This window comes from Trichechus manatus, unplaced genomic scaffold (assembly GCF_000243295.1).
Source record: "Trichechus manatus latirostris isolate Lorelei unplaced genomic scaffold, TriManLat1.0 scaffold00022, whole genome shotgun sequence".
In the NCBI taxonomy this organism is placed as follows: domain Eukaryota; kingdom Metazoa; phylum Chordata; class Mammalia; order Sirenia; family Trichechidae; genus Trichechus; species Trichechus manatus.
This window is the reverse complement of record NW_004443958.1, coordinates 6,841,353-6,866,274: the sequence shown is the minus strand read 5'-3', so window position 1 is coordinate 6,866,274 and position 24,922 is coordinate 6,841,353. Positions and strand designations below refer to the sequence as shown.

Below are 24,922 nucleotides of genomic sequence, written 5' to 3'. Positions count from 1 at the left end.
GTTTTTCATAGTATTCTGTTATGATTCTTTTAATTTCAGTTGGGTCTGTTGTGATATCACCCATCTCATTTCTTATACGGGTTATTTGCTTCCTCTCCTATGTTTCTTTTGTCGGTTTGGCCGATGGCTTATCAATTTTATTGATCTTTTCAAGGAACCAGCTTTTGGTTTTGTTAACTCTTTCAATTGTTTTTCTAGTCTCTATTTCATTTAATTCTGCTCTAATTCTTATTATTTCCTTTCTTTTGGCACCCGAGGGCTTCTTTTGCTGCTCATTTTCTACTTGTTAAAGTTGTGGGGTTAATGTTTTGATTTTGACCATTTCTTCTTTTTGGATATGTGCATTTATTGCTCTAAACTGACCTCTGAGCACAGCTTTTGCTGTGTCCCAAAGGTTCTGGTAGGATATGTTTTCATTCTTGTTTGATTCTGTGAATTTGTTTATTACATCCTTAATTTGTTCTATAATCCAGTAGTTTTTGGGCAAGGTGTTGTTCAGTTTCCATGTGTTTGATTTTTTTTCCTTGCTTTTTCTGTTGTTGATTCCTACTTTTATGGCTTTATGGTCAGAAAAGATGCTTTGTGATATTTCAGTGCTTTGGATTCTGTTACGGCTTGCTTTATGACCTAATACGTGGTCTATTCTGGAGAATGTTCCATGTGCGTTGGAAAAGAAAGTATACTTGGCTGCTCTTGGGTAGAGTGTTCGATATATTTCTAAGAGATCAAGTTGGTTGATTGTAGTGTTTAGATCTTCCATGTCTTTATTGAGCTTCTTTCTGGATGTTCTGTCCTTCACTGAAAGTGGTATGTTGAAGTCTCCTACTATTATTGTGGAGCTATCTATCTCTCTTTTCAATGCTGTTAGAGTTTGTTTTATGTATTTTGGAGCCCTGTCATTGGGTGCATAAAGATTTATTATAGTTATGTTCTCTTGGTGTTTTGACCCTTTAATCATTGTATAGTGTCCTTCCTTATCCTTTGTGGTGGATTGTACTTTAAAGTCTATTTTGTCAGAGATTAATATTGCCACTCCTGCTCTTTTTTGCTTATTGTTTACTTGATATATTTTTTCCATCCTTTGAGTTTTAGTTTGTTTGTGTCTTTAAGTCTAAGATGTGTCTCTTGTAGGCAGCATATAGACAGATCGTGTTTTTTTTTTTTTTCCCAATCTGCCACTCTCTGTCTCTTTATTGGTGCATTTAGTCCATTTACATTGAACCTAATTATTGATAGTTATGAGTTTAGGGCCATCAGATGTCTTTTTTTCTGTGTCGTTGACAGTTTCTTTGTTCCACTTAATTTTCTGTGCTGAGTCGTTTTTCTTTATGTATTTTCTTTTCATCTTTTTCATTGTTGTTGATTTTGTATTTGCTGAGTCTTTATATTTTTCTTGTTTTTTATTTTGATGTGTAGGATTGTTAGTTTCCTTTGTGGGTACCTTAATATTTACCCCTGTTTTTCTAAGTTTATACCAGTGTTTTATTTCTTTATATCACCTTGACTTCCTTTCCAAATGAAATATCTATGTCTACATTTTTTAGTCCCTCTTTTTTGTTTTAATGTTGTCATCTTTTACATATTGACATCTCTGTTTCACTATTTTCAATGTTTTAGTTTGATTTATTTTTGAGACTTCCCTATGTGAGTTGATATCTGGTTGCTCTCTCTTGTGTTCTAGTCTTGGGTTGTTGTCTGATGTTATTGATTTTCTAACCGGAGGACTGCCTTTAGTATTTCTTGTAATTTTGTTTGTTTTTTGCAAATTCCCTAAACTTCTGTTTATCTGGAAATGCCCTAATTTCACCATCATATTTGAGAGACAATTTTGCTGTATATATAATTCTTGGCTGGCAATTTTTTTCCTTCAAGGCTTTATATATGTCATCCCATTGCCTTCTTGCCTGCATGGTTTCTGCTGAGTAGTTCAAGCTTAGTTTTATTGACTCTCCTTTGTAGATGACTTTTTGTTTATCCCTGGCTGCTCTTAAAATTCTCTCTTTATATTTGGTTTTGGCAAGTTTGATTATAATATGTCTTAGTGACTTTCTTTTGGAATCTACCTTATGTGGGTTTCGATGAGCATCTTGGATAGATATCTTGTCATCTTTTACGGTATCAGGGAAGTTTTCTCCTAACAAATCTTCAACACTTCTCTCTGTATTTTCTGTTATCCCCACCGTTCTGCTACTCCAATCACTCATAGGTTATTCCTCTTGATAGAGTCCCACATAATTCTTAGGGTTTCTTCATTTTTTTAAATCCTTTTATCTGATTTTTCCTCAAATAAGTTGATGTCAAGTGCTTTATCTTCAGTCTCGCTAATTCTGACTTCCATTGCCTCAATTCTGTTCCTTTGACTTTCTATTGAATTGTCTAATTTTGATGTTTTATTATTAATCTTCTGGATTTGTGATTGCTGTCTCTCTATGGATTGTTGCAGCCTGTTAAATTTGTCATTATCCTCTTCTCTAATCTTCTTAATTTCCTCTGTTGCTAGGTCTGTGTTTTATCTGATCTCCTTCCTGATCTCTTGAAGAGTTCTGTATATTGATCTTTTATATTCTGCCTCCGGTAATTGCAAGAAATTCTCTTCGTCCAGAAAATTTCTCAATTCTTTATTTTGGGAGCTTGCTGAAGCCATCATGGTCTGCCTCTTTACATGATTTGATATTGACTGTTATCTCTGAGCCATCACTAAGTTATTATATTTATTTATTTTATGCTTGCTTACCATGACCTAGCTTCTTGTTTTGTTTTGATATGCCCAATTAGGCTTCTTGTGTAAGCTAGTCCAATCACTGGCGCCCCTGAAGTTCCAACATCCTGCCACTAGGTGGCCATACCTGCCACTAAGTATGTGAACCCAGGAGTTCACCCACTCCTTCTGTGTGGATTCAGCTCAGGTGTCCAGGTAGTTGGCCACCAAGTGTGTGGTGCAGGCTCTCACCTACAGTCTTAGACATGCATGGGTGATTGGTCTAGGCACAGGCATCTGGCTGCAGCAGGGGGGTCACATCCTGCGCAAGGCAGGGGCCGACGGCTGCCCCTGAGTGTCCTGGAGGAAAGTGTGTCCCTGTTCCCTAGGGCGCTTAGGTGGACGGGTTTTGCAGCCAGACTGCGAGCACCCAATGCTGTTGGCTGTGAGGACTGGGGGCACCACTTATTCTTGGGCCCCTGTTGCAGGTGGCTAGGTGGCGTGGGTGGAGGCACCAGTCCTCAGGCCCCTGATTTGGGTAGGTAAAGACCCTGCTTAATATTCAGAGCAGTGTCAAATGTCAGGAACCTTCCACTTCACAGCTGAAACAGTTGGAGTTAGACTTTAGGTATATACCCTGTTGTACTGTGGTAATAAGAGCCTACGCTGTTGAAATGGGCCCACACAAGTCTCTGCAGGGGGAAAGGCACTCAGAGTCTGTGGACCCCTTATGCCTGTGTGTAGGCAAAGGAACTGTGCCTACCCTGAATTCCTGGCTTAGGGGAACCGGCAGATTATGTAATTCCCCTGTTTGGTAACTTGTTCACTCTCCAAGGCCGGGAGAATGGCTCTAGGCATGTGACGGGTTCTACTTTCGGCAGGGGACTTGGCAGTTGCTGAAGCCAGTCCTGGATCCAGTGCAGAGCAGGGAGCAGGGAGGTAAATGGGAGAGAGGTTTTTCCCGAAGAGGGTGTTATTGATCTGCGCAGTAGGCCGGACGCAAGTACTTATCTTTCGCTGATCGAGGGCTGCTTCTCACTGGTTCTGGATGGCCAAGTAGACTCTTTGCTGCTGGGTCTCTCCAGGTGTGGAAAATGCCTCCCGAGCACTGCTGTTTGCCTACCTTACCGTGCACCACGAGCTGATTCCACCTGAAGGGCTCAGGCTCTCGCAGGGTCGGATCTGGCAACTCCTCACGGCTGCCGAATCATCTCTCCCTCTCCCTACCACTCAGTCCAATTCCTCAGCTTGGCTTTTGATGTCCAGGGCTCCTAGATTGTCACATATAATCTGATTCACTTGTTTTTTTGTGTCTTTGTTGTAAGAGGGACCAGTGGAAGAGTCTGATTACTCTGCCATCTTGTCCCTGCCTCCCTGCCTGTCACTTCTGGATAGTTTGTTTCTGTAGCACGAGTCACATCAAATGGGATCTCTCAGAGATCAGGCCCAGGTTCACTTCCAGCAGTCAAAGCACTACTTCTGCTGGTTAAGCTGGGGGCCTGCTTTGGACAACATGCCCTTGCCAAGAAAATTGTAAATTAATCTGACTTTGCTGGACCATAATTACTTTTTTTTTCCTTAAAGAAAACAAAAACCATGTTCTAACTGAAAATCATGATAACAGCAGTCAAAAACTATCAAATCTCTGAATAAAGAAAATATCTTTGGATAGACAGATTTCTATATATGGAGGGAGTGGGGCAAGGGGAGGCCGAGCTGAGTGAGAACAGGTTTTTGCACATGCAAGATAGTGCCTTCCAAATGGCATCTCAAGCCAATGCTAAAGTTTGTACATTTGCAGTGGAAAATAGACCTGTTAAATTTTTAAAGGAGCAGTATCTCTGAAATCTGTTTTGGTTTTTAACTCTTCATTTTGAAGAATTCAATATCAGCGACATTAAAATTAAATAGAAATGAAAATGGCAGCACTTCAGGTAAATACCACCAGCAGCCTGCAGTGTCAATTCAATAACTAGAAATCTGTAGGCACCGGAGTGGTCACGAAGATCAGCGAAACGTGAAGAGGGTCGCGAGGCTGACCCGTGAGCTGCTGAGCCCATTAAATTGAGTAAATAGCTTTAGTGAAAACAAGAAAGGGTTGTGAAAAGGACAGTGAAGAGAAAGCAAACGGGACACCTTTTACATGACGAGCAAAGAGATGGAGGTCACGGCTTATGTGAGGCCATTCAAAAGTTGCTTGATTTGTAAATATTAGGGACCAGAAATTTCAGAGAAAAGAAAGCAAAGCCCGTCAGAAATGGTTTTAAAAAGAGAAGCCCAAGTCCAAAAACCTAAATTGACTACTTGGTTTGCAGTCAAGGAGGGAACAGCTATGGAGAATTAAAATATTTGTGTGAAGAAAAAGGCTACGTGTATAGAAAGTCAAAACAACTCTTTTCCACCCCATATTTATAGTTGTTTTACATTTTGAACGCAAAGTAATTACTAGCGGAGAAGTTTCCGTTGATTTAAGGCATGTTTTTGTAAAGAGAGGCAATTGCTTGTTTATTCAGCAGCTGAACAAATGTTTCTTAAATGCCTGTTGTATGCCAGGTTCTGGACTAGGGGTTACGGACTATGGAGATGAATAAAGGATGGAAACTTCTTTAAGGAGTTTAGAGTTGGTAGCTATCTACAGTGGTAGGTGAGGCAGACACATCAATTAGGTACCAGACCAAAAAGCAGTTGCCTTCAAGTTGATTTGACTCATGACGACCCCCTGTGCGTAAGTAGAACTGTGCTGTAAAGGGTTTTCAGTGGCTGATTTTTTGAAAGTAGATTTCCAGGCCTTTCTTCCCAGATGCGTCTGGGTGGATCAAACCTTCAGCCTTTCTGTTAGCAGTCCAACATGTTAACTGTTTGCACCATCCAGCGACTCCGTCAATTAGGGAGATATCAGTACAATGAGGGAGATGGGAAAGCTGATTGGTTTTAATAGGAATTAGCCTCATGCTCTCACACGTTTTGACTGTCAAGTTCTCTATCACTGCCTGAAGTGGGGCATGGTGGTTGATTCCCCATTATCTGTTCTATCCCTGTGCTTTTGAGTAGCAGCAATGTGGTTTGGGAAATTTGACCTTGGCTGAAGGCCATTTGATTCAAGGGCGACTGTATTTCCACTGCCAGGGTCTTGGTTCAGTAATTGGCATGTGACTTCAGGCCAATGAGAGAAGAGGAAAGTTTGGAGGAGGACTGGGGGAAAGAGAACCACAGTCAGCTAAGCTGTCTGTACTACCGGGTGAGAACCAGGAGCTTGTAGTTCCAGTTGCTATAAGAGGACCCCCAGATTTAGGATAAAACTGCTATGGATAGCATAATAGAAGGATGAAAAGAATCAAGTATCTGATGGATAACACTGTTGAGTTGCCAAATCAATTAACTCTGAACCTGTACCATTACCAGACTTCACATTATGAAACCTAATAATTTTCTTTACTGTTTATTCTAGTCTGGGTTTGTTCCTTTGTAACTTGAACTTGTGTGCATACGAAATAATTCATGGTACGTGATATTGAGCAGATCCTGTATGACCTTTTGTGACCATTAACCCTTTGAGCCTCATTTTCCTAATGTGTGAAATGAATATAATTTTATCTTACACAGTTTCTCATAAAGATTATTTGAGGTCCAACACAAAGCCTGAAGAATGAGACATGAACATATACATATTGAGTGCCTACTGTATACCATAAAATAGGCTGGTCCTTGGTTTTAGAAAGTTTAGAGACTAGTAAAAGAGAAATTCAGATAATTTCCATAGAAAATGATGGAAATAAGATTACTCGCATCTAGCCTTTGTGCATCCATTTTGTAGGTCATTCAATATTTGTGGAGTACTTACTATTCCAGGCAGCTGATTTAACATGGGGTGGGGATAGGGTAGGGATAAGGAAGGAGCTTAAAGAAAAGTGTATCTGAGGAAGTGGAATCTAAGCTGGAACCTGAAGGGTGAGTAAGAGTTAGTCAGAGAATGGGGAAGAACATTCCAGGCAAAGAAACAGCATGCATAAAGTCCATGAGGTAGGAAAAAACTTGGTGAATTCAAGAGAGAAAAAGATGTAAGCAGCCAGAGCATAGTGAACAAAGGATAAGGTGCTGGGAAGTGAATTTGGAGAAGTAGTAAGGAGGCAGATGATGCAGGACCTTGCTGACCATGATAAAGATTTTTCTTCCTTTTTTTTTTTTTTTTTGTTGTTGTACTTTAGGTGGTTTACAGAGCAAATTAATTTCTCATTAAACTATTAATATACATGTTGTTTTGTGACATTGTTTGCCAACCCTGTGACATGTCCACACTCTCCCATTCTTCTCCTTGAGTTCCCTATTTCCATTTGTCCAACTCTCCTGTCCCCTCCTGCCTTCTTGTCCTTGCTCCTGGGCTGGGGTGCCCATTTAGTCTCATGTACATGATTGAGCTATGTGTATTATTGTTTGTTTTATGAGCCTGTCTAATCTTTGGCTGAAGGGTGAACCTCAGGAGTGACTTCAGTACTGAGTTAAGAGGGTGTCCAGGGGACATACTCTTGGGGTTTCTCCAGTCTCTGCTAGACCAGTAAGTCTGGTCTTTTTTTGCGAGTCTGAATTTTGTTCAACATTTTTCTCCAGCTCTGCCCGGGATCCTGTATTGTGATCCCTGTCAGAGCAATCTGTGGTGGTAGCCGGGCACCATCTAGTTGTGCTGGACTCAGTCTGGTGGAGGCTGTGGTAGTTGTGGTTTGTTAGTCCTTTGGACTAATCTTTCCTTTGTGTCTTTGGTTTTCTTCATTCTTGCTTGCACCAGATGGGCTGGGACCTGTAGAGTATCTTAGACGGCATTCATAAGCTTTTAAGAGCCCAGATGCTACTCACCAAAGTAGGATGTAGAACATTTTCTTTATAAACTATGTTATGCCAATTGATCTAGATGTCCCCTGAGACCATGGTCCCCAGCCCTGAGCTCAATAATTTGGTCCCTCAGGGAGTTTGGGTGTTCTGTGAAGCTTCTATGACTTTGCCTTGGTCAATTTGTGCTGGCTTCCCCAGTATTGTGTACTGTCTTACCCTTCACCAAAGTTACCACTATCTATTGTCTAGTTAGTTTTTTTTCCCTCCCCACCCATCCGCTCCCTCGTAACCATCAAAGATTGTTTCTTTCTGTGTGTAAACCTTTTCATCAGCTTTTATAATAGTGATCTCCTACAGTATTTGTCCTTTTGTGATTGACTCATTTCACTCAGCATAATGCCCTCCAGATTCATCCATTTTGTGAGATATTTCACAGATTAATCATTGTTCTTTATCATAGTATTCCATGGTGTGTATATATCATAGTTTGTTTATCCGTTCATCTGTTGGTGGACACTTAGGTTGTTTCCATCTTTTTGCTATTGGGAATAATGCAGCAATGAATATGGGTGTGAGTATGTCTATTTGTGTGACAGCTCTTATTTCTCTAAGTTATATTCCTAGGAGTGGGATTGTTGGATTGTATGGTATTTCTGTTTCTAGCTTTCTAAGGAAGCACCGTATCATTTTCCAAAATGGTCGTGCCATTTTTTAAATTCCCACCAGCAGTGCATAAGAGTTCCAATCTCCCCACAGCCTCTCCAACATTTGTTATTTTCTTTTTTTTTTTCATCCGTGCCAGTAATGTTGGGGTGAGATAATGTCTCATTGTAGTTTTGATTTGCATTTCTCTAATGGCTAATGATCGTGAGCATTTTCTCATGTGTCTGTTAGCTGCCTGAATATCCTCTTTGGTGAATTGTCTGTTCATATCCTTTGCCTATTTTTTAATTGGATTATTTGTGTTTTTGTTGTGGAGGTGTTTGATTTTCATAGATTTTAGAGATTAGACTGTTGTAGGATATGTCATAGCAAAATTTTTTTCCCAGTCTGTAGGTTCTCTATTTGCTCTTTTGGTGAAGTCTTTTGATGAGCATGTGTTTAATTTTTAGAAGATCCCAGTTATCTAGCTTATTTCTGGTGTTTGTGTATTGTTAGTTATGGTTTGTATCCTATTTATTCCATGTACTAGGGCCTCTAGCGTTGACCCTGTTTTTTCTTCCATGATCTTTATAGTTTTTGGTTTTACATTTAGGTCTTTGATCCATTTGAATTAGTTTTTGTGTATGGTGTGAGATATGGGTCCTGTTATATAAATAAATAGACCTTTGTGCCCTGACTTTGCTGTGTCCCAAAGGTTTTGATATGATGTATTTTCATTCTCGTTTGATTCTAGGAATTTTTTGATTCCATCTTTGATTTCTTCTGTTACCCAGTGGTTTTTAAGTAAGATGTTAAGCAAGTTTCCATGTATTTGATTTTTGTTTTTGCTCTTCCTGTTATTAATTTCTTCTTTTATGCTGTTGTGATCAGAGAAGATGCTTTGAATTATCTCAATATTTGGATTTTGTTGAGGGTTACTTGGTGGCCTAAGATGTGATCTGTTCTGGAGAACGTTCCATGTGCATTGGAGAAGAATGTATACTTTACTACTGTTGGGTGAAGTGTTCTGTATGTGTCTATGAGGTCAAGTTGGTTGATTCTGGCCTTTAAATCTTCTGTATCTTTGTTGAGCTTCTTTCTAGATGTTCTGTCCTTCACTGAGAGTGGTGTGTTGAAGTTTCCTACTATTATTGCTGAACTGTCAGTTTCTCTTTTCAGTGCTGTTAGAGTTTGTTTTATGTATTTTGGAGCCCTGTCATTGGGTGCGTAGATGTTTTTTATGGTTATGTCTTCATGGTGGATTGTCCCTTTAATCATTATATAATCTTCTTCCTTGTCTTTTATGGTGGATTTTATCTTAAAGTCTGTTTTTTTTTTTGTGATTAGTGTTGCCACTCCTGCTCTTTTTTGGGTTTTGTTTGCTTGATATATTTTTTCCATCCTTTGATTTTTAATAAATTTATGTCTTTGTTTCTAAGGTGTGGCTCTTGTAGACAGCATATTGATGGATCCTGTTTTTTTTTAATCCATTCTGTCACTCTCTGTCTCTTTATGGGTGCATTTAAGCCATTTATGTTTAATGTGATTATTGATAGGTGTTAGTTTATGCTGTCATTTTGTAGTGCTTTTTTTCTTTTTGTGGTGCTGACGTTTTCTTTGTTCCTCTTACTCTCCTGTGCTGGGTTCCTTTTTTTTTTTTTTTTTTTGTGGATTTTCTTTTTTATTTTGTAGATTTTGTAGTGTTTACTGAGACTTTGTTTTTCTTCTTTATTTTGATGAGTAGGTTTATTAACTTTCTTTGTGGTTACCTTGAAATTTACTCGTCTTCCTAAATTTGAACCAGTCGTTTATTACTTGATATCACCTTGACTTCCTCTCCATTTGAAAGTTCTGTACCTATACTGTTTATTAACCTCTTTTATTATTCTCATTTTGTTGTCATTTACAGATTGACTGCTCTGGTTCCCTGTTGTAAATCTTTTAGCTTTGTTTCATCCTTGAGAGTTCATTACCTAGGTTGGTATATGGCAGATGCTATCCTGTCTTCCATTCAGTGCTCGATCGAGTTCTTTATCCCTTCATCTGATGCGTAGAGTTCCAGGATTGATGTTAGTATCTGTTTTACTTAGTTTTCTGGTCTTTACTGCAGAGAGATGGCATGATGCTCCTGTCTGCAGCGCTATGTTGGCTCTACCTTCCATGTTAAAGATTTTTGAGTTATCTGAGTGAAAAAGGAAGCCATTGGAATATTTGAAGCAGAGGAGTCAACTTTAAAAAAATAGGATTTATGGGTCAAGTGAGGAAGAGCAGAGGCCAGTTGAGCAGTCAGTAGTCTGGGTTAGAGGTGTAGGTAGATTAGACATGGTTGTGGCAGTGGAGCTAGAACAAAGGGGTGGATTTGAGCAGTATTTGGGAGGTAGGGCTTACTTGTCTTGGTGATAGATGGAAGAGATGCGGTGAATCGTGGAGAATGTGATGTCAAGGATGACTTCTTGGCTTCTGTGTGAGTAACTGGGGAAGATTGGAGAAGGCAATTTTTTTTTTTTTTTTTGGTGGGTAGAGAAAGTGTTCAGTTTTGAACGTGCCAAGTTTGAGACATCTGTGATGCACTGCAATTTTGATGTTGAGTAACAGTTTTACTTGTTGGCAGCTCATAAGAAAGGCCTGTTGTTATTGTTAGTTTCCATCGATTCTGACTCCTGGCTACCCCTTGTGTTGCAGAGTAGAACTGCAGTAGGCAGTTTTGGAAGCAGATCATTATGCCTGTCTGCTAGGTGGGTTTGAACCACCAATCTTTTGGTTAGTAGTTGAGTGCTTCATCATTTGCACCAACCAAAGACTCCTAAGAGAGGTCTAGTCTGGAGTTAAAAATGTGAGTGTTGCTGGCATGTAGATTGTATCAAAAGCCATGAGTTAAGGAGGGGAGAGTGACAAGAATACTTGGCTTCACTTTTTCTGGGAAGACCTCTTGCATCCCACAGGTGGAAAATATTCTTCCAAAATCTTGGCAAAGAAGAGATGAGGGGACCATAGCCTAGGTGGGGTGGGTGCCAAGTAAAGGAAAGGATTTTAGAATTGCAGAAACTGGCTGAAGGGGAAGGTGCTGAGGAAGGAAAAAGCTGAGCTCTTAACCACCTTGCTTCCAGGGCTCTGAAGATGTTGGATAGGAGGAGTTTATCGATGAATTGGAGTCCTGAGAGAGATGGAAGGGAATTTAAGGTTCTGCTCTTAAATCCTCTGAGACCAAAGTAAAGGGAGTAAAGATGGAGGTTTAAGTAAATTTGAAGAGTTAGAGGCATAGGGAGCAGAGATAATTTACTACCAGACACCTCAACACACACACACACACACACACACACACACACACACACACACACAGATGTGTCCACAGTAATCCATGGAGGTCATCTACGTGCGATGTATACTTTTCAGAACATTTTCTGCTATTTCTTTTTCAATATCTGACATACATGAGGGTCTCAGTAAGTTATTTGTTGAGTGAATATTCCCAGAAAATAGGGCTTTAGATTTAATTTGTGGGGGCATCCATGTTAGAGAACGTGGAAGGAGTAAGATATAAACGATTGAAAGCCACTGGGCTTGACTCCTTGGAGCCCTCCACTCTGGTCTTTCCTTACATTTCACGTAGCATTGATAACTGTGTTTTAGAATCACTAGTTCTTTTGTCTGCCTCTCTTATCAGGTTGTTAATTCTTTGAAGGCAACATCTGTCTTATACAAATCCATGTTTCCAGGATCTAACCCAGGGACGGTACATAATAAGTGCTCAATCAGTATTTGTGGAATGAATGCAAGAGCACCGGTGGCCTTCAGTGGATGCTTGAAGGATAGAGAAGATTCAGAAGGGCGAGGGAATGAGCAATGTGCCAGACGGAGTCAGGGATATAAGCTAAACTATAGGCGTTGAAATAATTGTATGTGTGGGAGGAAATAATGAAGTTGCCTGATTTGGCATTCTCCTCTGTCGAGGGGGATTAGTAATTTGCTCAAAGTCCAACAACTTGGAACTGATGGTTTCTGGATTTGTACTTCAGATTTTCTGACTTAAAGTACAAGGTCTCCCACTGTACCATGCTCCGTCCTCACCATGTTATTTCCCATAGTGATCATACCCCCCTTAACTTGCAGATGCCTTGTTTGTCCCCAGTTAGGCCTGATGAAATGATTTGTCTTGTACACCTGCCTTCTACGATTTTTTTCTGAGTTCCAATTGTTCCTTTTTCCTAGCTCTCCACTGTGGTTTGAGTCCACGGGGTATCGATCACCCTGCCCATGCTGAAAGTTTTAAACTGCAAATTGAAGGTGAAGGTGTTGAATCTCAATCCATTAAAAACAAAAATATCCAGAAGGTGCTGGAGCAAAAAGGAACCCCCAAACGACTGCAGGCAGAAGCAGAGACGGCTAAGGTAAGTAATAGTCCAATTACCTAAGGAGAGGCTAAAGCTGCAGCTTTGATATTTTGTGGTACAGCTACAGGGAAGAGCTGGTAATGCTTTCGCTAATTACCTTGTATCTTAGGTTCAGTGAGCACTGCATCTTGATTTTAAGTAATAATAAATAAAAATATTGACCTCATCCCCTTTGGAGTAAAATTGTAACACATTTGTGGCCATTCTCATAGCATGAGGCTCTGAGCTATGGGCTAAAGAGAAGAACACTTTGGATTTAAAGCCAAAAGATTTGTCTGCTAGTCTCTGATTTATGGCTTTAAATCACATATAACTTTCTGAGCCTCAGATTCTTTATTTGTAGAATGGGTGTCATAAAAACAGCCTCTCCTATCAGGTTGAGCAGATTAAATGACGCTGTGTTTTTAGAAGCATTTTGTAAAAGGCCCAGTGTTGCATGAATATGAGGAACTTTTGCTGACAAATACTGCTAATTAATAATGATTGACATTTTGTGAAATATATACATGTATTCCGGGTACTGTTTGAAATACACTTGATGTACTGGCTTATTGTGTTCCCATAACAATCCTAAGAGAGAGACAATAGTACACAAGACCCCAGTTAATGAAAGATTTAATTGTTGTAGTCTTCTTTTTTTTTTTTTTTTAATTGTGTTTTAGGTGAAAGTTTACAGTGCAAATTAGTTTCTGATTCAGAAATTTATACACAAATAGTGTTGTGACATTCATTACAATCCCTGCAATGTATCAGCATTCTCCCCCTTTCCCTTTACACCCTGGGTTCCCCATGTTCATTCGTCCAGGTTTCCTGTCTTTTCCTGCATTTTCATCTCTGCTTTTGGGCAGGTGTTGCCCATTGGGTCCCGTATACTTGACTGAACCAAGAAGCCCATTCCTCACATGTGTTATTGTTTGTTTTATATGCCTGTCTAATCTTTGGTTGAAAGGTGGACTTCGAGAGTGGCTTCAGTTCTGGGTTAGTAGGGTGTCTTAGGGGTTCCTACAGTCTCTGTCAGGCCAGTATGTCTGGTCTTTTTTTGTGAATTTGAATTTTGTTGTACGTTTTTTTCCAGCTCTGTCTGGAACTCTCTATTATGATCCCTGTCAGAGCAGTTGGTGGTGGTAGCTTGGTGCCGTCTAGTTCTTCTGGGCTTAGGCTGGTGGAGGCTGTGGTTCAGGAGGTCCATTAGTCCTTTGGACTGTTATTTCCTTGCGTCTTTGGTTTTCTTCATTCTTCTTTGCTCCAAATGTGATGGGACCAATAGGTGTATTTTAGATGGCTGCTCACAAGCTTTTAAGACCCTAGATGCTACTCATCAAAGTAGGATGTAGAACATTTTCTGTATGAACTGTTATGCCAGTTGACCTAGATGTCCCCCCTATTCTATTCTTTTGTAAGATACTTAGTTCTGTTCATCTTTAGCCTAGATGTAGGTGCTATAAAACTGACAAAACACATATTGGTAAAGGCACACAAAAATGTGGACCATGGGGTAGGAGATTCTTTAGTTAAGATGGCCTCTTTTAAAGGCTTTCCACAATGAAACTGGCACTATTTAGATTTTTGTCTGAAATCAGTGAAGATGTTCATGGTGGGGGCACAGTGTTGAAAGTGTTTGTACTGGTTTGTTCATTGGAAATGGAGGGAATCAGTTTTCATATCGCATTTGGGTTCTCTGTGGATTCCCTGCAGAAGAATTTCCTTTCCAATGTTTGTGGAGTGAATGGATGCGTGCAGGCCTTGGAAAGCAAATGTTGCAGTCACTCATGAAAAACCTTAAGTAGAAAGATCACTTTGCTGTTGTATAACTCCCCTATCCCCGCATAATGTTTCATAAAATCGAATAAGATTTTTTTTGCTTGATCTACAGTTTGGAATAATTAGCAGTATTGCTTTTGTTTTTAGTGTGGATAATTAAAAACTGATGACATTGTATATATGTGTGTGTGTTTTGTAGGCATAGGGAATGATTAATTAGGAAGATATTGCAGATATTTTGCACTAGACATTTTAGCTGAGAGAAATTGTACCTAGTAGGAAATTAGTTGATGATCATTGAAATTTGGTTTGTGAGCAGAGTTGGAAATAAGTGAGCCCCGTTATTACGTTTAAACCTGATCAATCTGTGGTGCCACACAGGTTATGAAAGAATGAGGAAGAAACCTCCTAAGGGTCTTCTTGAACTTGGAAGATAAATAGGGTTTGCCTGAGTAGAATCTTTTTAAAAGGGTGCTTAAAATATTAAAAATTAGAGTGGAGAAAAAGAAAAACAAAAAAATGAATTATTGATATTTGTGTAATTTTTTTATTCAACTTTAATTAAACATTTTCAGATTACATCTCTTTTATTTGCAAAACAGATTGCTAATATATTTTGATTCAGGTCTAATATGATTTCATTACTTCTGAGTTATTTCAGTATGGGATATTGTAGTAAATCCTGATTTTTCATGCTGATAGCACTTGCCTTTCCCTCTAGGTCCCTTTATATTTGCTTTGCTGAAAACATGCCTCACTGAGAATTGAGTAGTCTGTAATAAACCTTCCCTCAGGAATAGGACACATATTAGAAAAAAGATTCATTTGAGTTTATCCAAATCATCCATAATGAACCACCACCCCCCTCCGCCACAAACAATGGAATAGAAAGGGGATTCTGGGTTTTTTTCACGCTTAGATTGTATTTAGGGGTGAACAGACTAGATGCTTTAATAAAGTTTAGGCATGTGTCCAGTTATTTCATGGAAGTCTAGATGAAAACAGAGGCAGCTAAGGATAAGGGAGATAGAATTAAAACTAAGTACCAGAGTATGATACTGTAGTCCCTTGCATTGTCACATAACCTGAAGATTCTGTACCACAGACACTGAACTTGTTTTGTGCATGTACAAACACATTTCAAATTTCTATTCTATAGCATTTAGTGGGTCACTGCGGGTGTGAGTCATCCTCTTTTTCTCCTGGGTAAATAATTGAATCTCTGGTAACTTGAACTACTCTAAAATTACCTGTTGTTGTGTGCTGTCGAGTTAATTCTGACTCATAGTGACCCTATCGGACAGAGTAGAACTTCCCCAGAGGATTTTCTAAGCTGTAATCTTTATAGAAAGGAGCCCTGGTTGCGCAAGTGGTTAAACGCTCGACTACTAACCGAAAGATCAGCGGTTCGAACTTACCAGTTGCTCTGCCAGAAAAGGTGGCAGTCTGCTTCTCTATAGATTACAGCACTGGAAACCCAAAGAGGCAGTTCACCTCTGTCCTAGAGGGTTTCTATGAGTCACAAGCGACTTGATGGCAGTGGGTAATTTTTATGGGAGCAGATCGCCAGGTCTGTACTACCAGGGCTCCTTAAACTTACCTAGATGTTATTTAAAGAAAACCTCTGGCTAGAAATGTGTGCATTTAAAGTCATTCAGTGAGTGTAAATTGTATACCTTTTCTAAAGGACAGTCTGTTAGTAGTTATCAAAAATTTAAGTGTGCATCGTTTTTGAGCCAGTAATTCCATCTCTCTCTGATAATTTGCCTCAAGGGAATAATCATCCAAATGTGCAAAAATGATGGCAGAAAGATGGTCACTATAGAACTGTTTATAGTATAAAAAACATTGCAAACAGCCTAAACGTCCACACCTAGGACACTGGCTGAAGAAACAGTGTATATTCATGCAACAGAATAGAATTCTTCCTTTATAAGGATGAGGGAGACCTATGTGTATTTATGTGGAAAATGTACATGATTATATATTAAAATGGGGAGGGGAGGAGAAGGGCAGGTTACTGTGTAGTGTGTATATATTTCCCATTTATGTAAAAATACCTTTCTCTGTATAAAGGCATTACCAAGTCTGGAAGGACTTACTCCACAATTTGAGCAGTAGTTATATCTGGAGTTGAGATTATGGAGAAAACTTTTACTTTTGCCCACTTCTGTTGTGTTTGAATTTTTAAAAAGATATGCATTCTTTTAAGCATATTTATTTTAAAGCCCCTTTCAGATTGCCCTCTTAACTTTAGTAGCTCAGCCATGACTTTTCCTGCCTGTTGGGTCAGTATCTGGCCTTCTAGGGTGCTGAATTTCCTCACATGTCTTCTGACTCTTGCTGGCAAGCTTATTTGACAAGAGAGTGAGCTATCTTCGGGAAGTTTTGCCTGTGTGGGCCTTGGTTTGTGGAGGCCACTTCATGAGCTGCTTTGCTGTTTGTCCCTACCTGAACTCTTTGGGATGCAATCTCTCTGAACCAAGGCTTCCGTTAATGATTCAATTTGAGGTTCCCATCTCTTCAGCTTCTGACTGATCATACAAATGAATCTCCCATGTATGCTTTCCCGTTTGCAGGCTTTACACAGGGTACCTGGTTTCCAGTCCCCTGTCATGCCTGTGGGCTCTGCCACTTTGAGTCCTGGCCTTGTTGGGCTTTGAAAGCAATCCCCTCAGTATGTTACCTCTTCCAGATCCCCAAAAGGCCTAGTGAGCTTTACTCCTCCTCCTCACTGTGGTGGTTTTCCCTCCATTCTGACACCTAGAGTTTTCTCTCCCTTGATTTATAACTTGGCCTTACATAAATTTGAGAATACGTATTTTAAAACATAATTTCCATAGCCTGAGAATGGAGTGTAGTACGTGCTTAATCTACTATTTTGACCTTGAGATATAATTTTAAAACATAGCATATTTGCATTTTGGGAAAAAAACAAAAACAAAGTCTTCCTTGCTTCTATAGCTTAGAAAGTGATTTTGGACCCTTGCGCCAATTCCTCCATAGACTCGGGACCCTAATTCCAGGAGGTTGTTTGTGCCACAAGTTTCCTACAGCTGTTATAGACCAAAGAGAAATTGAGAAGAATCAAGCTTACTTGAGCCTTATCATTGGGCAGCATTCAGTCCCATCGGGGGAAAATAATGAATCTAGTTGAAATAGGGATCTGCAAAAGATATTTACCAAAATAAGTCCTAAGTGCCTGCAAGTACTTGGGGATCCAGAGAGAGAATGCCTATGCAGCACCACAGCTATGTTTACAAGTTCAAGACACAAAAACTACATTTATTTAGCTTTACAGATGGATACAAGGCAAGAGATATAGTGTTGTTGTTATCATTAGGTGCAATCAAGTTGGTTCCGACTCATAGCAATCCTGTGTACAGCAGAACGAAACACTTTCTGATCCTGTGCCATCCTCACAATCATTGCTGTGTTTGAGCTCATTGTTGCAGTCACTGTGTCAGTCCATCTCATTGAGATTCTTTCTCTTTCTTGCTGACCCTCTGCTTTACCAAGCATGATGTCCTTCTCTAGGGACTGGTCCCTCCTGATACCATGTCCAAAGTATGAGAGGAAATCTCATCATCCTTGCTTCTAAGGAGCATTCTGGCTGTACTCCTTCCAGGACTGATTTGTTTGTTCTTCTGGCAGTCCATGGTATATTCAGTATTCTTCACCAACACTGTAATTCAAATATATCAATTCTTCTTTGATTTTCCTTATTCATTGGCCAGCTTTCGCATGCGTATGAGGCAGTTGAAAATACTATGGCTTGGGTCAGGTGCATCTTAGTCCTCAAAGTGACATTTTTGCTTTTTAACACTTTTTTAAAGAGTACTTTTGCAGCAGATCTGCCCAATGCGATACATCCTTTGATTTCTTGACTGCTGCTTCCATGGGCATTGATTATGGATCCTGGTAAAATGAAATCCTTGACAACTTCAATATTTTCTCTGTTTATCATGATGTTGCTTATTGGTCCAGTTGTGCAGATTTTTGTTTTCTTTATGTTGAGGTGTAATCCATACTGAAGGCTGTAGTCTTTGACCTTCATCAGCAAGTGCTTCAAGTCCTTGTCACCTCCAGCAAGTAAGGTTGTGTCGTCTGCACGAGATATAGTAGGTACCACATTTTCATCTCACTGGAAGGCCCAGAAGTTATCCACATGCACAGTTTCTTTTGCCCCCGCATCCACACAGGGACATGTACGGCTGCCACAGATGAGAGCCAAGGTAAGAATGGGTTTCCTTGACACAGAGAAGGCACAGCCTCTGTTCCCCACCAATCTTTTATACCATTGTAGTCATGTAGGCCCAAGGCCAACTCAGTGCTCCTCCTGACCAGGTGTAGTTGCAAAGAAACAGCTCTGTGAGAGAGTGAGGTCCTTCCCAGACAGGCCCAGGTCTGAGGTTAATTAACTCTGAACTCACGGAGCATTAGGAGTGGGGATGCCATGGACAATACTGCAACAGAGGTAAAACTTGATCTGTGCTATGAAATATGGGTAAAATTCCAATGTAACACTAAGAATGGAAGACATCTTTAGCCAAGAGGTCTGAATCTTTTTTTTTTTTAATTTTAAATTGTGCTTTAGGTGAAAGTTTATGGCTCAGGTTAGTTTCTCATACAAAACTTTATACACACATTGTTATGTGTCCCTGGTTACTATCCCTACAATGTGACGGCACACTCCCCCTTTCCACCCTGGATTTCCTGTGTCCATTCAACCAGCTCTTATCACTTTCTGCCTTCTCATCTCGCCTCCGGACAGGAGCTGCCCATTTAGTCTTGTGTATCCACTTGAACTTCATGAGTATCATTTTATGTCTTATAGTCCAGTCTATTCTTTGTCTGAAGAGTTAGCTTGGGAATGGTTTTAGTTCTGGGTTAACAGAGAGCTCTGAGACCGTGACTTCTGGGGTCCCTCTAGTCTTAGTCAGACCATTAAGTCTGGTCTTTTACTAGAATTTGAGTTCTGTACCCCACTTTTCTCCTGTGCTGTCAGGGACTCTCTGTTGTGGTCCCTGTCAGGGCAGTCATTGATGGTAGCCAGGCACCATCTAGTTCTTCTGGTCTCAGGCTGATGCAGTCTCTGGTTTTTGTGGCCCTTTTTGTCTCGAGCTAATATTTTCCTTGTGTCTTTGGTGTTCTTCATTCTCCTTTGCTCTAGGTGGGTTGGGACCAATTGATGCATCTTAGATGGCTGCTCGCTAGCTTTTAAGACCCTAGATGCCACTCACCAAAGTGGGATGCAGAACATTTTCTTAATAAACTTTGTTATGCCAGTTGGAGGTCTGCATCTTGAGCCAAAGTATGGCAGCAGAGATTCTCAGGTATGTTCACCCTCAGTCTCGTTAGAGTTGTGGTTTGTATTATGGAAACTGAGGTTGAAGCAGCCAAATGGGACCTAGTCATTTGGAGTTTGAATGCTGCGGTGAGGAGCTTGGGTTTATTCTCTGCCTGCACTGTCCAGTATGGTATCCACTAGCCACATATGGCTATTTAAATTAATGAATTTGGATTAAAATGAAAAAATTGATTTCCTTGATCATACCAGCCACATTTCAAGTACTCAGTAGCCACATGTGTCTAGGGGCTTCTGTTCTGGACAGCTCGGATGTAGAATATTTCTTTCTATCACTACACAAAATTCTTCTGGGTAGCTTTGCTGTAATCTGTGGGAAACCATTGAAGTTCTCTGAGTATAGGGGTGAAGATGGTAAAATGGAATTGTGTTAACATTCTCTCTGACCCTTGTCTTTGGGCCTAGAAGGAAGCGTGCCTCAGTCATAAGAGAAATGTTGGAATACTTAGGAGTCTTGACTCTATTTTAAAAGTGGTATTCTTGAATGTTCTGATGGTGAAATTTGAGTTTCCATGGTAACTCGGGCTGTGGAATAAGATCAGCCTATAAGCAGGCCATATTCTGGCTGTTCCCCACCTTGGACTTCTGGGATATGTCCTGACTAGTGGCCTAAATATGGCATGGGAAATTAGAAACACTTGACTTCTAGACTAGCTTTTCTAGATACTCACAAGAAAACTTCCCCTTTCTGTGTTTTTATGCATGTAGAATAAGGGTTTCATAAGCTTAATCTTTGTTTTCCCCTGCCTCAGTGCTAATTCGCTGGATCCTGTAAAATGATGAGTCAGAGTGCAAATCAAGAATTTGGTGGTACTTTGGGTGTGTCTCACATATGCTTCCCTGCCCCAGATCTTTTATTTATAAAATTTTATGTCCCCCATTGGTTAAGAGTTTAGCTGCTAACCAAAAGGTTGGCAGTTCGAATCCACCAGCCACTCTTTAGAAATTCTACTCTGTCCTATAGGGTTACTATTAGTTGGAATCAACTCGACAGCAACTTTTTTTTTTTTTTTTGCAGCTGAAAAACCAATAATTTAAATAACTTGCCAAAACTTAGTTTCTGGCGAATAACTGAAAGATCTAAATCTAATGGGTGTACACCCAGGTTTTTTATTCCCCTATCATTAAATGTACAAATTATCTATTTATTTGGAAAGAAAATATAGTCGACTACACTGAAAATCTGGCTGGCTAGGCCAAAGAAGAGGTTGAAACACCGCATGTATTCCTTCTTCCTCAGAGAGAATCACAGCAAATCTTGATTGCTGTATTATATAAGGGAGCAGCAGCGCCACTATCTAAAACAGTGAATAATTGCCGGCACTTGGCTTTGGGATGCATTATGTGAATCCTGGGCAGCAAATTGCCTTTTCCCATTAGGTAGTATTAGATTTAGTTTATATTTCTTTGGCACAGAATTAAAGGAGCTGGCCTGGGCATGGGATACTGGAGGCTAGAAGAAGAGAAAGCCTGGTGCTTTGGATAAGCCACAAGCAGATAAATGGAGGTTGACTGAAGGGAGGCTCGTAGATTTTTATAAAAGTGAGCAGGACATATTAATCTGGGATTAAGCCATGAAATTAAACTGAAAGCTAAAATAATTTAGACTTGGGTTAAAAGATGAGAGGTGGATTGTACTTAACCTTGATCAAATTACATTGTTCAGCTGCCTTTGAGAAGATCTGTAGCAGTTTGGGGATAGAATGATCTAATTCTTGGCTATCTGTATTCTTTGGCTCTGGGAGCAAGAGTGTCTCTGACTGAAGCTGCCAATATAGTATAATGTCGCGAAAGGTATGAAAAGACCTAATGCGTACAAGACATAATGAGGACATACTTTATTAAGAATTGTCAGAAGGGTAAGAACAAAAGACACAAGCCAGACTGACTTCATGCTATGTGAGTTCCAATGCCCCAGGACACCCATCAGGCACTTGGACAGATCTCAGAAAAAACCACAGTAAACCCAAATTGGAAAAGATAAGCATTTATTAAGTGTTAAGCTCTGGAAAGTGTGAATATATATATATGTTGGGTATATTTGAGGCATCAAATTGTGATATCTTCAACAAAGGGAACCCAGGGAGCATCTGACCAACTAATTTATTTTACACACAAGGAAGATGAAGTTCAAATGAGATTAAATGACTTCTCCAAGATCTGGAAGCCAGTAGTGGTACAAGTTTAGCCTAAAACAGAGTTCCTCTAACAATAACTATTGCTTTCCACTTTTTCATGCTGACAAATCTATTCAAAACAGCGAGGAGCCACTTGGTTAATGGTACTTTTCCAGTGTACTAAGGCTATGTTGTTGATAGTTGCCGTCGAGTCGGCTCTGACTCCTGGCGACCTCATGTACAACAGGACAAAATATTGCCCGATCCTGCACTATCTTTAAGATCAGTTGTATGCTGCAGTCCATTGTTGCAACTACTGTGTATTTTGAGTGCCTTCCAACCTAGGGGCCTCATCTTCCAACACTGTGTTGAACAATATTCTGTTGTGATCCATAGAGTTTTTATTGACTAATTTTTGGAAGTAGATCACCAGACCTTTCTTCCTAGTCTGTCTTAGTCTGGAAGCTGTGCTGAAACCTGTCCACCATGGGTGACACTCCTGGTATTTGAAATACTAGTGCCATAGCTTCCAGTATCATAGCAACATTGTAAGCCACCACAGTACAGCAAACTGACAGACAAGTGGTGGACTAAAACTATAGAGTATGCCATTTGAGGGTGCAAAATGGAAGGTGGCGTTTAGGGTAGATCAGATCCCTCACAGTGGTGGGTGGATGAGAGCCCAGATAGGGTTCATTGACAATTATTCTACGGCACAAATAGGCCTCTGGAGAAGAGAGTGTTTGAGTTTTGAGGGTAGCTTGTCTGATAGAACTCATAGCACTTAAAGTGAAAATCCAAACTCATTATCATGATCAGTAGGAAGCAAAGAGCTTTAGGCCCTTCTAGGCTCCCAAAGCTCATCTTATGCCAGTCTCTCCTGTTGGCCTCTGTGTTCCAGATATACTTGCCTTTCTGCTTCTCGAATATACCAAGGGAATTATCTCTTGAGAGCACTGGTGCTTGACTTGCCATCCATTCTGCCCATGATACTTTTCCCCTAGATCATTGCATGGCCGATTCCTTGTCATTTAGGTTCTAGCTCAAATGTGCCTCTCCAGAGAGGCCTTCCCTGGCCACTGTAACTAAATTAGTTCCCCAGTCACACTCTCTGATATCATTCTGTTCAATGTCCTTCGTAGAACTTCTTCCTGTCTGAAATTCTCGTTTATTTTCTGCCATAGCATCAATGCCTGCCATTATGTCTAACATGTCAGAGAAAGAGTTTTTGATAAATTAATGCACAGATTAATGAATAAGTTAATGTGACACAGAAGCCCCTTGCCTCTTTTAGTAATTTATTTTTGTTGTTGTAATTGAAAATACACAGCAGAACATGCACCAATTCAACAATTTCTACGTGTATAATTCAGTGACATTGATTACATTCTTCAAGTGGTACAACCATTCTCATCCTCCTTTTCTGACTTGTTCCTCCCCCAGTAACATAAACTCATTGCCCCCTAAGCTTCCTATCTAATCTTTTGAATTACTGTTGTCAATTTGAACTCATATGCTATAGATAGCTTTTTAAAAGAGCACAATGCTCAGGGCAGGCATTCTTTACTAATTAAGCTAAACTACTGTTTGGTTTAAAAAAGACTTCAGGGGATATTTTTGGTTTAAGATTCAAAGATTATCTCAGGGCAGTAGTTTCAGGGGGTTCATCCAGCCTCAGTGGCTTCAGAAAATCTGGATTCTATGAGAATTTAAAATCTTGTTATACATTTTCCCCCTTTTGATCAGGATTCTTCTATGGACCCTTTATCAAAACATTCAGTAATGGTAGCCAGGCACCATCCAGTTCTTCTGGTTTCATAAAGCTCCTTGCCTCTTGGTCTTTCTCTCTTTTGCCTCATAGTTATTTCATTATCTTTAGCTTCTCTGCAGGTCAGCAGGTGAAGAAAGATAAATATTACCTGAGTTCTGTAATGGTTGACTATATCAGGGGAGTGCTTTTCTGGACTGGTGTGTGCAAGTGATATGTCTTCCACAGGGTGGGCTAGGGATCTTCCCATAGCTATCCTATTACCCTTCATCTTCAAAAAGGCTAGATTGTCCCTAAGACCAGGCAAATGTCTGTTTGCAGTTTGCAACAGACATTCCAAACTTCACTTAAAGAATTTCAGCTTCTAGGTCAGGACCTGGTGATCTCTGCCACCTCCAGGGTGGGCCAAGACTTGTCCAGATGACAGAGTTTCTTCTCACACACACCAGCTGTGTTCTGCGTCCTCAATGTAAGCATCAGATCACGCCTCTGATTTCATCCTGTCACCCTGAAGTCAAAATGTTAAGGAAATCAGTCAGTGAATGTTTTGTTTTGTATATTTTCACCACAATGAAAATTTTAAAAAAAAGAGTACGGGTTATTACCTCATAAATAGAAAAAAAAAAAAATAAGGAATTGGAAAGCAGCACCTTCTCTTTAAATGATTGGGAACTCCTGACTAAATTGAAAATCAGATGACCAAATACTAATCAATACCTGAAACATTATCTCCAAGGCTGTACACATTAGAAAGTTTTCAAATGTTGCTTTAACATGTGCCCTTAGATATACGTATACCAAATACACATTTTGGCTGAATACCAAATGGCTGAATGTTATATCACTATATGGCTGAAGTTGAATATCACTTTCATAGAATAAATGTCTGGCATTCAAGAATATATCTGAAATATTAATAAGAATCTCTATTTGTTGCAACTTAATTAAAATTATACCAAGCAGATATTTTAAAAATTGGCGTGATAGTGCAGTGGTGATAATTTTGTCAGAGCTGTCAGCTCCTGCAGTTTTTATATTGCACATTTAGTATACTAAAAATATGCTCTCTTTCAACAGAGGTCAGTGAAGAGCAAAGTATGTTTTGTCAAGCTCTGCAATTACAGGGTAGTGCTAATGGTGACATTTCCCATCAGAGTAACTGACTAAAATAAAAACTTCACCTCCTGGACTTGCCATCTTGGTTGATGGTCACTGTCTCAGTTATCTAGTGCTGCTATAACAGGAATACCACAAACGAATGGCTTTAACAAAGAGAAGTTTATTCTCTCAGAGTCCAGGAGGCTAGAAGTCTGAATTCAGGGCACCAGCTCTAGGGGAAGGCTATCTCTCTCT

The 24,922-nt window shown here is 39.9% G+C and overlaps 1 protein-coding gene across 1 annotated transcript in view; it reads left to right on the top strand.

Annotated features, from left to right (window-relative positions):
• SAMD12 (sterile alpha motif domain containing 12) overlaps window positions 1-24,922 on the top strand; it is a 424,915-nt gene that overhangs the window by 39,444 nt on the left and 360,549 nt on the right. The window contains exon 2 of the mRNA XM_004372967.2: window positions 12,374-12,552. Within this exon, the coding sequence (XP_004373024.1) occupies window positions 12,374-12,552 (179 nt within the window). The remainder of the gene's footprint in view (window positions 1-12,373; window positions 12,553-24,922) is intronic.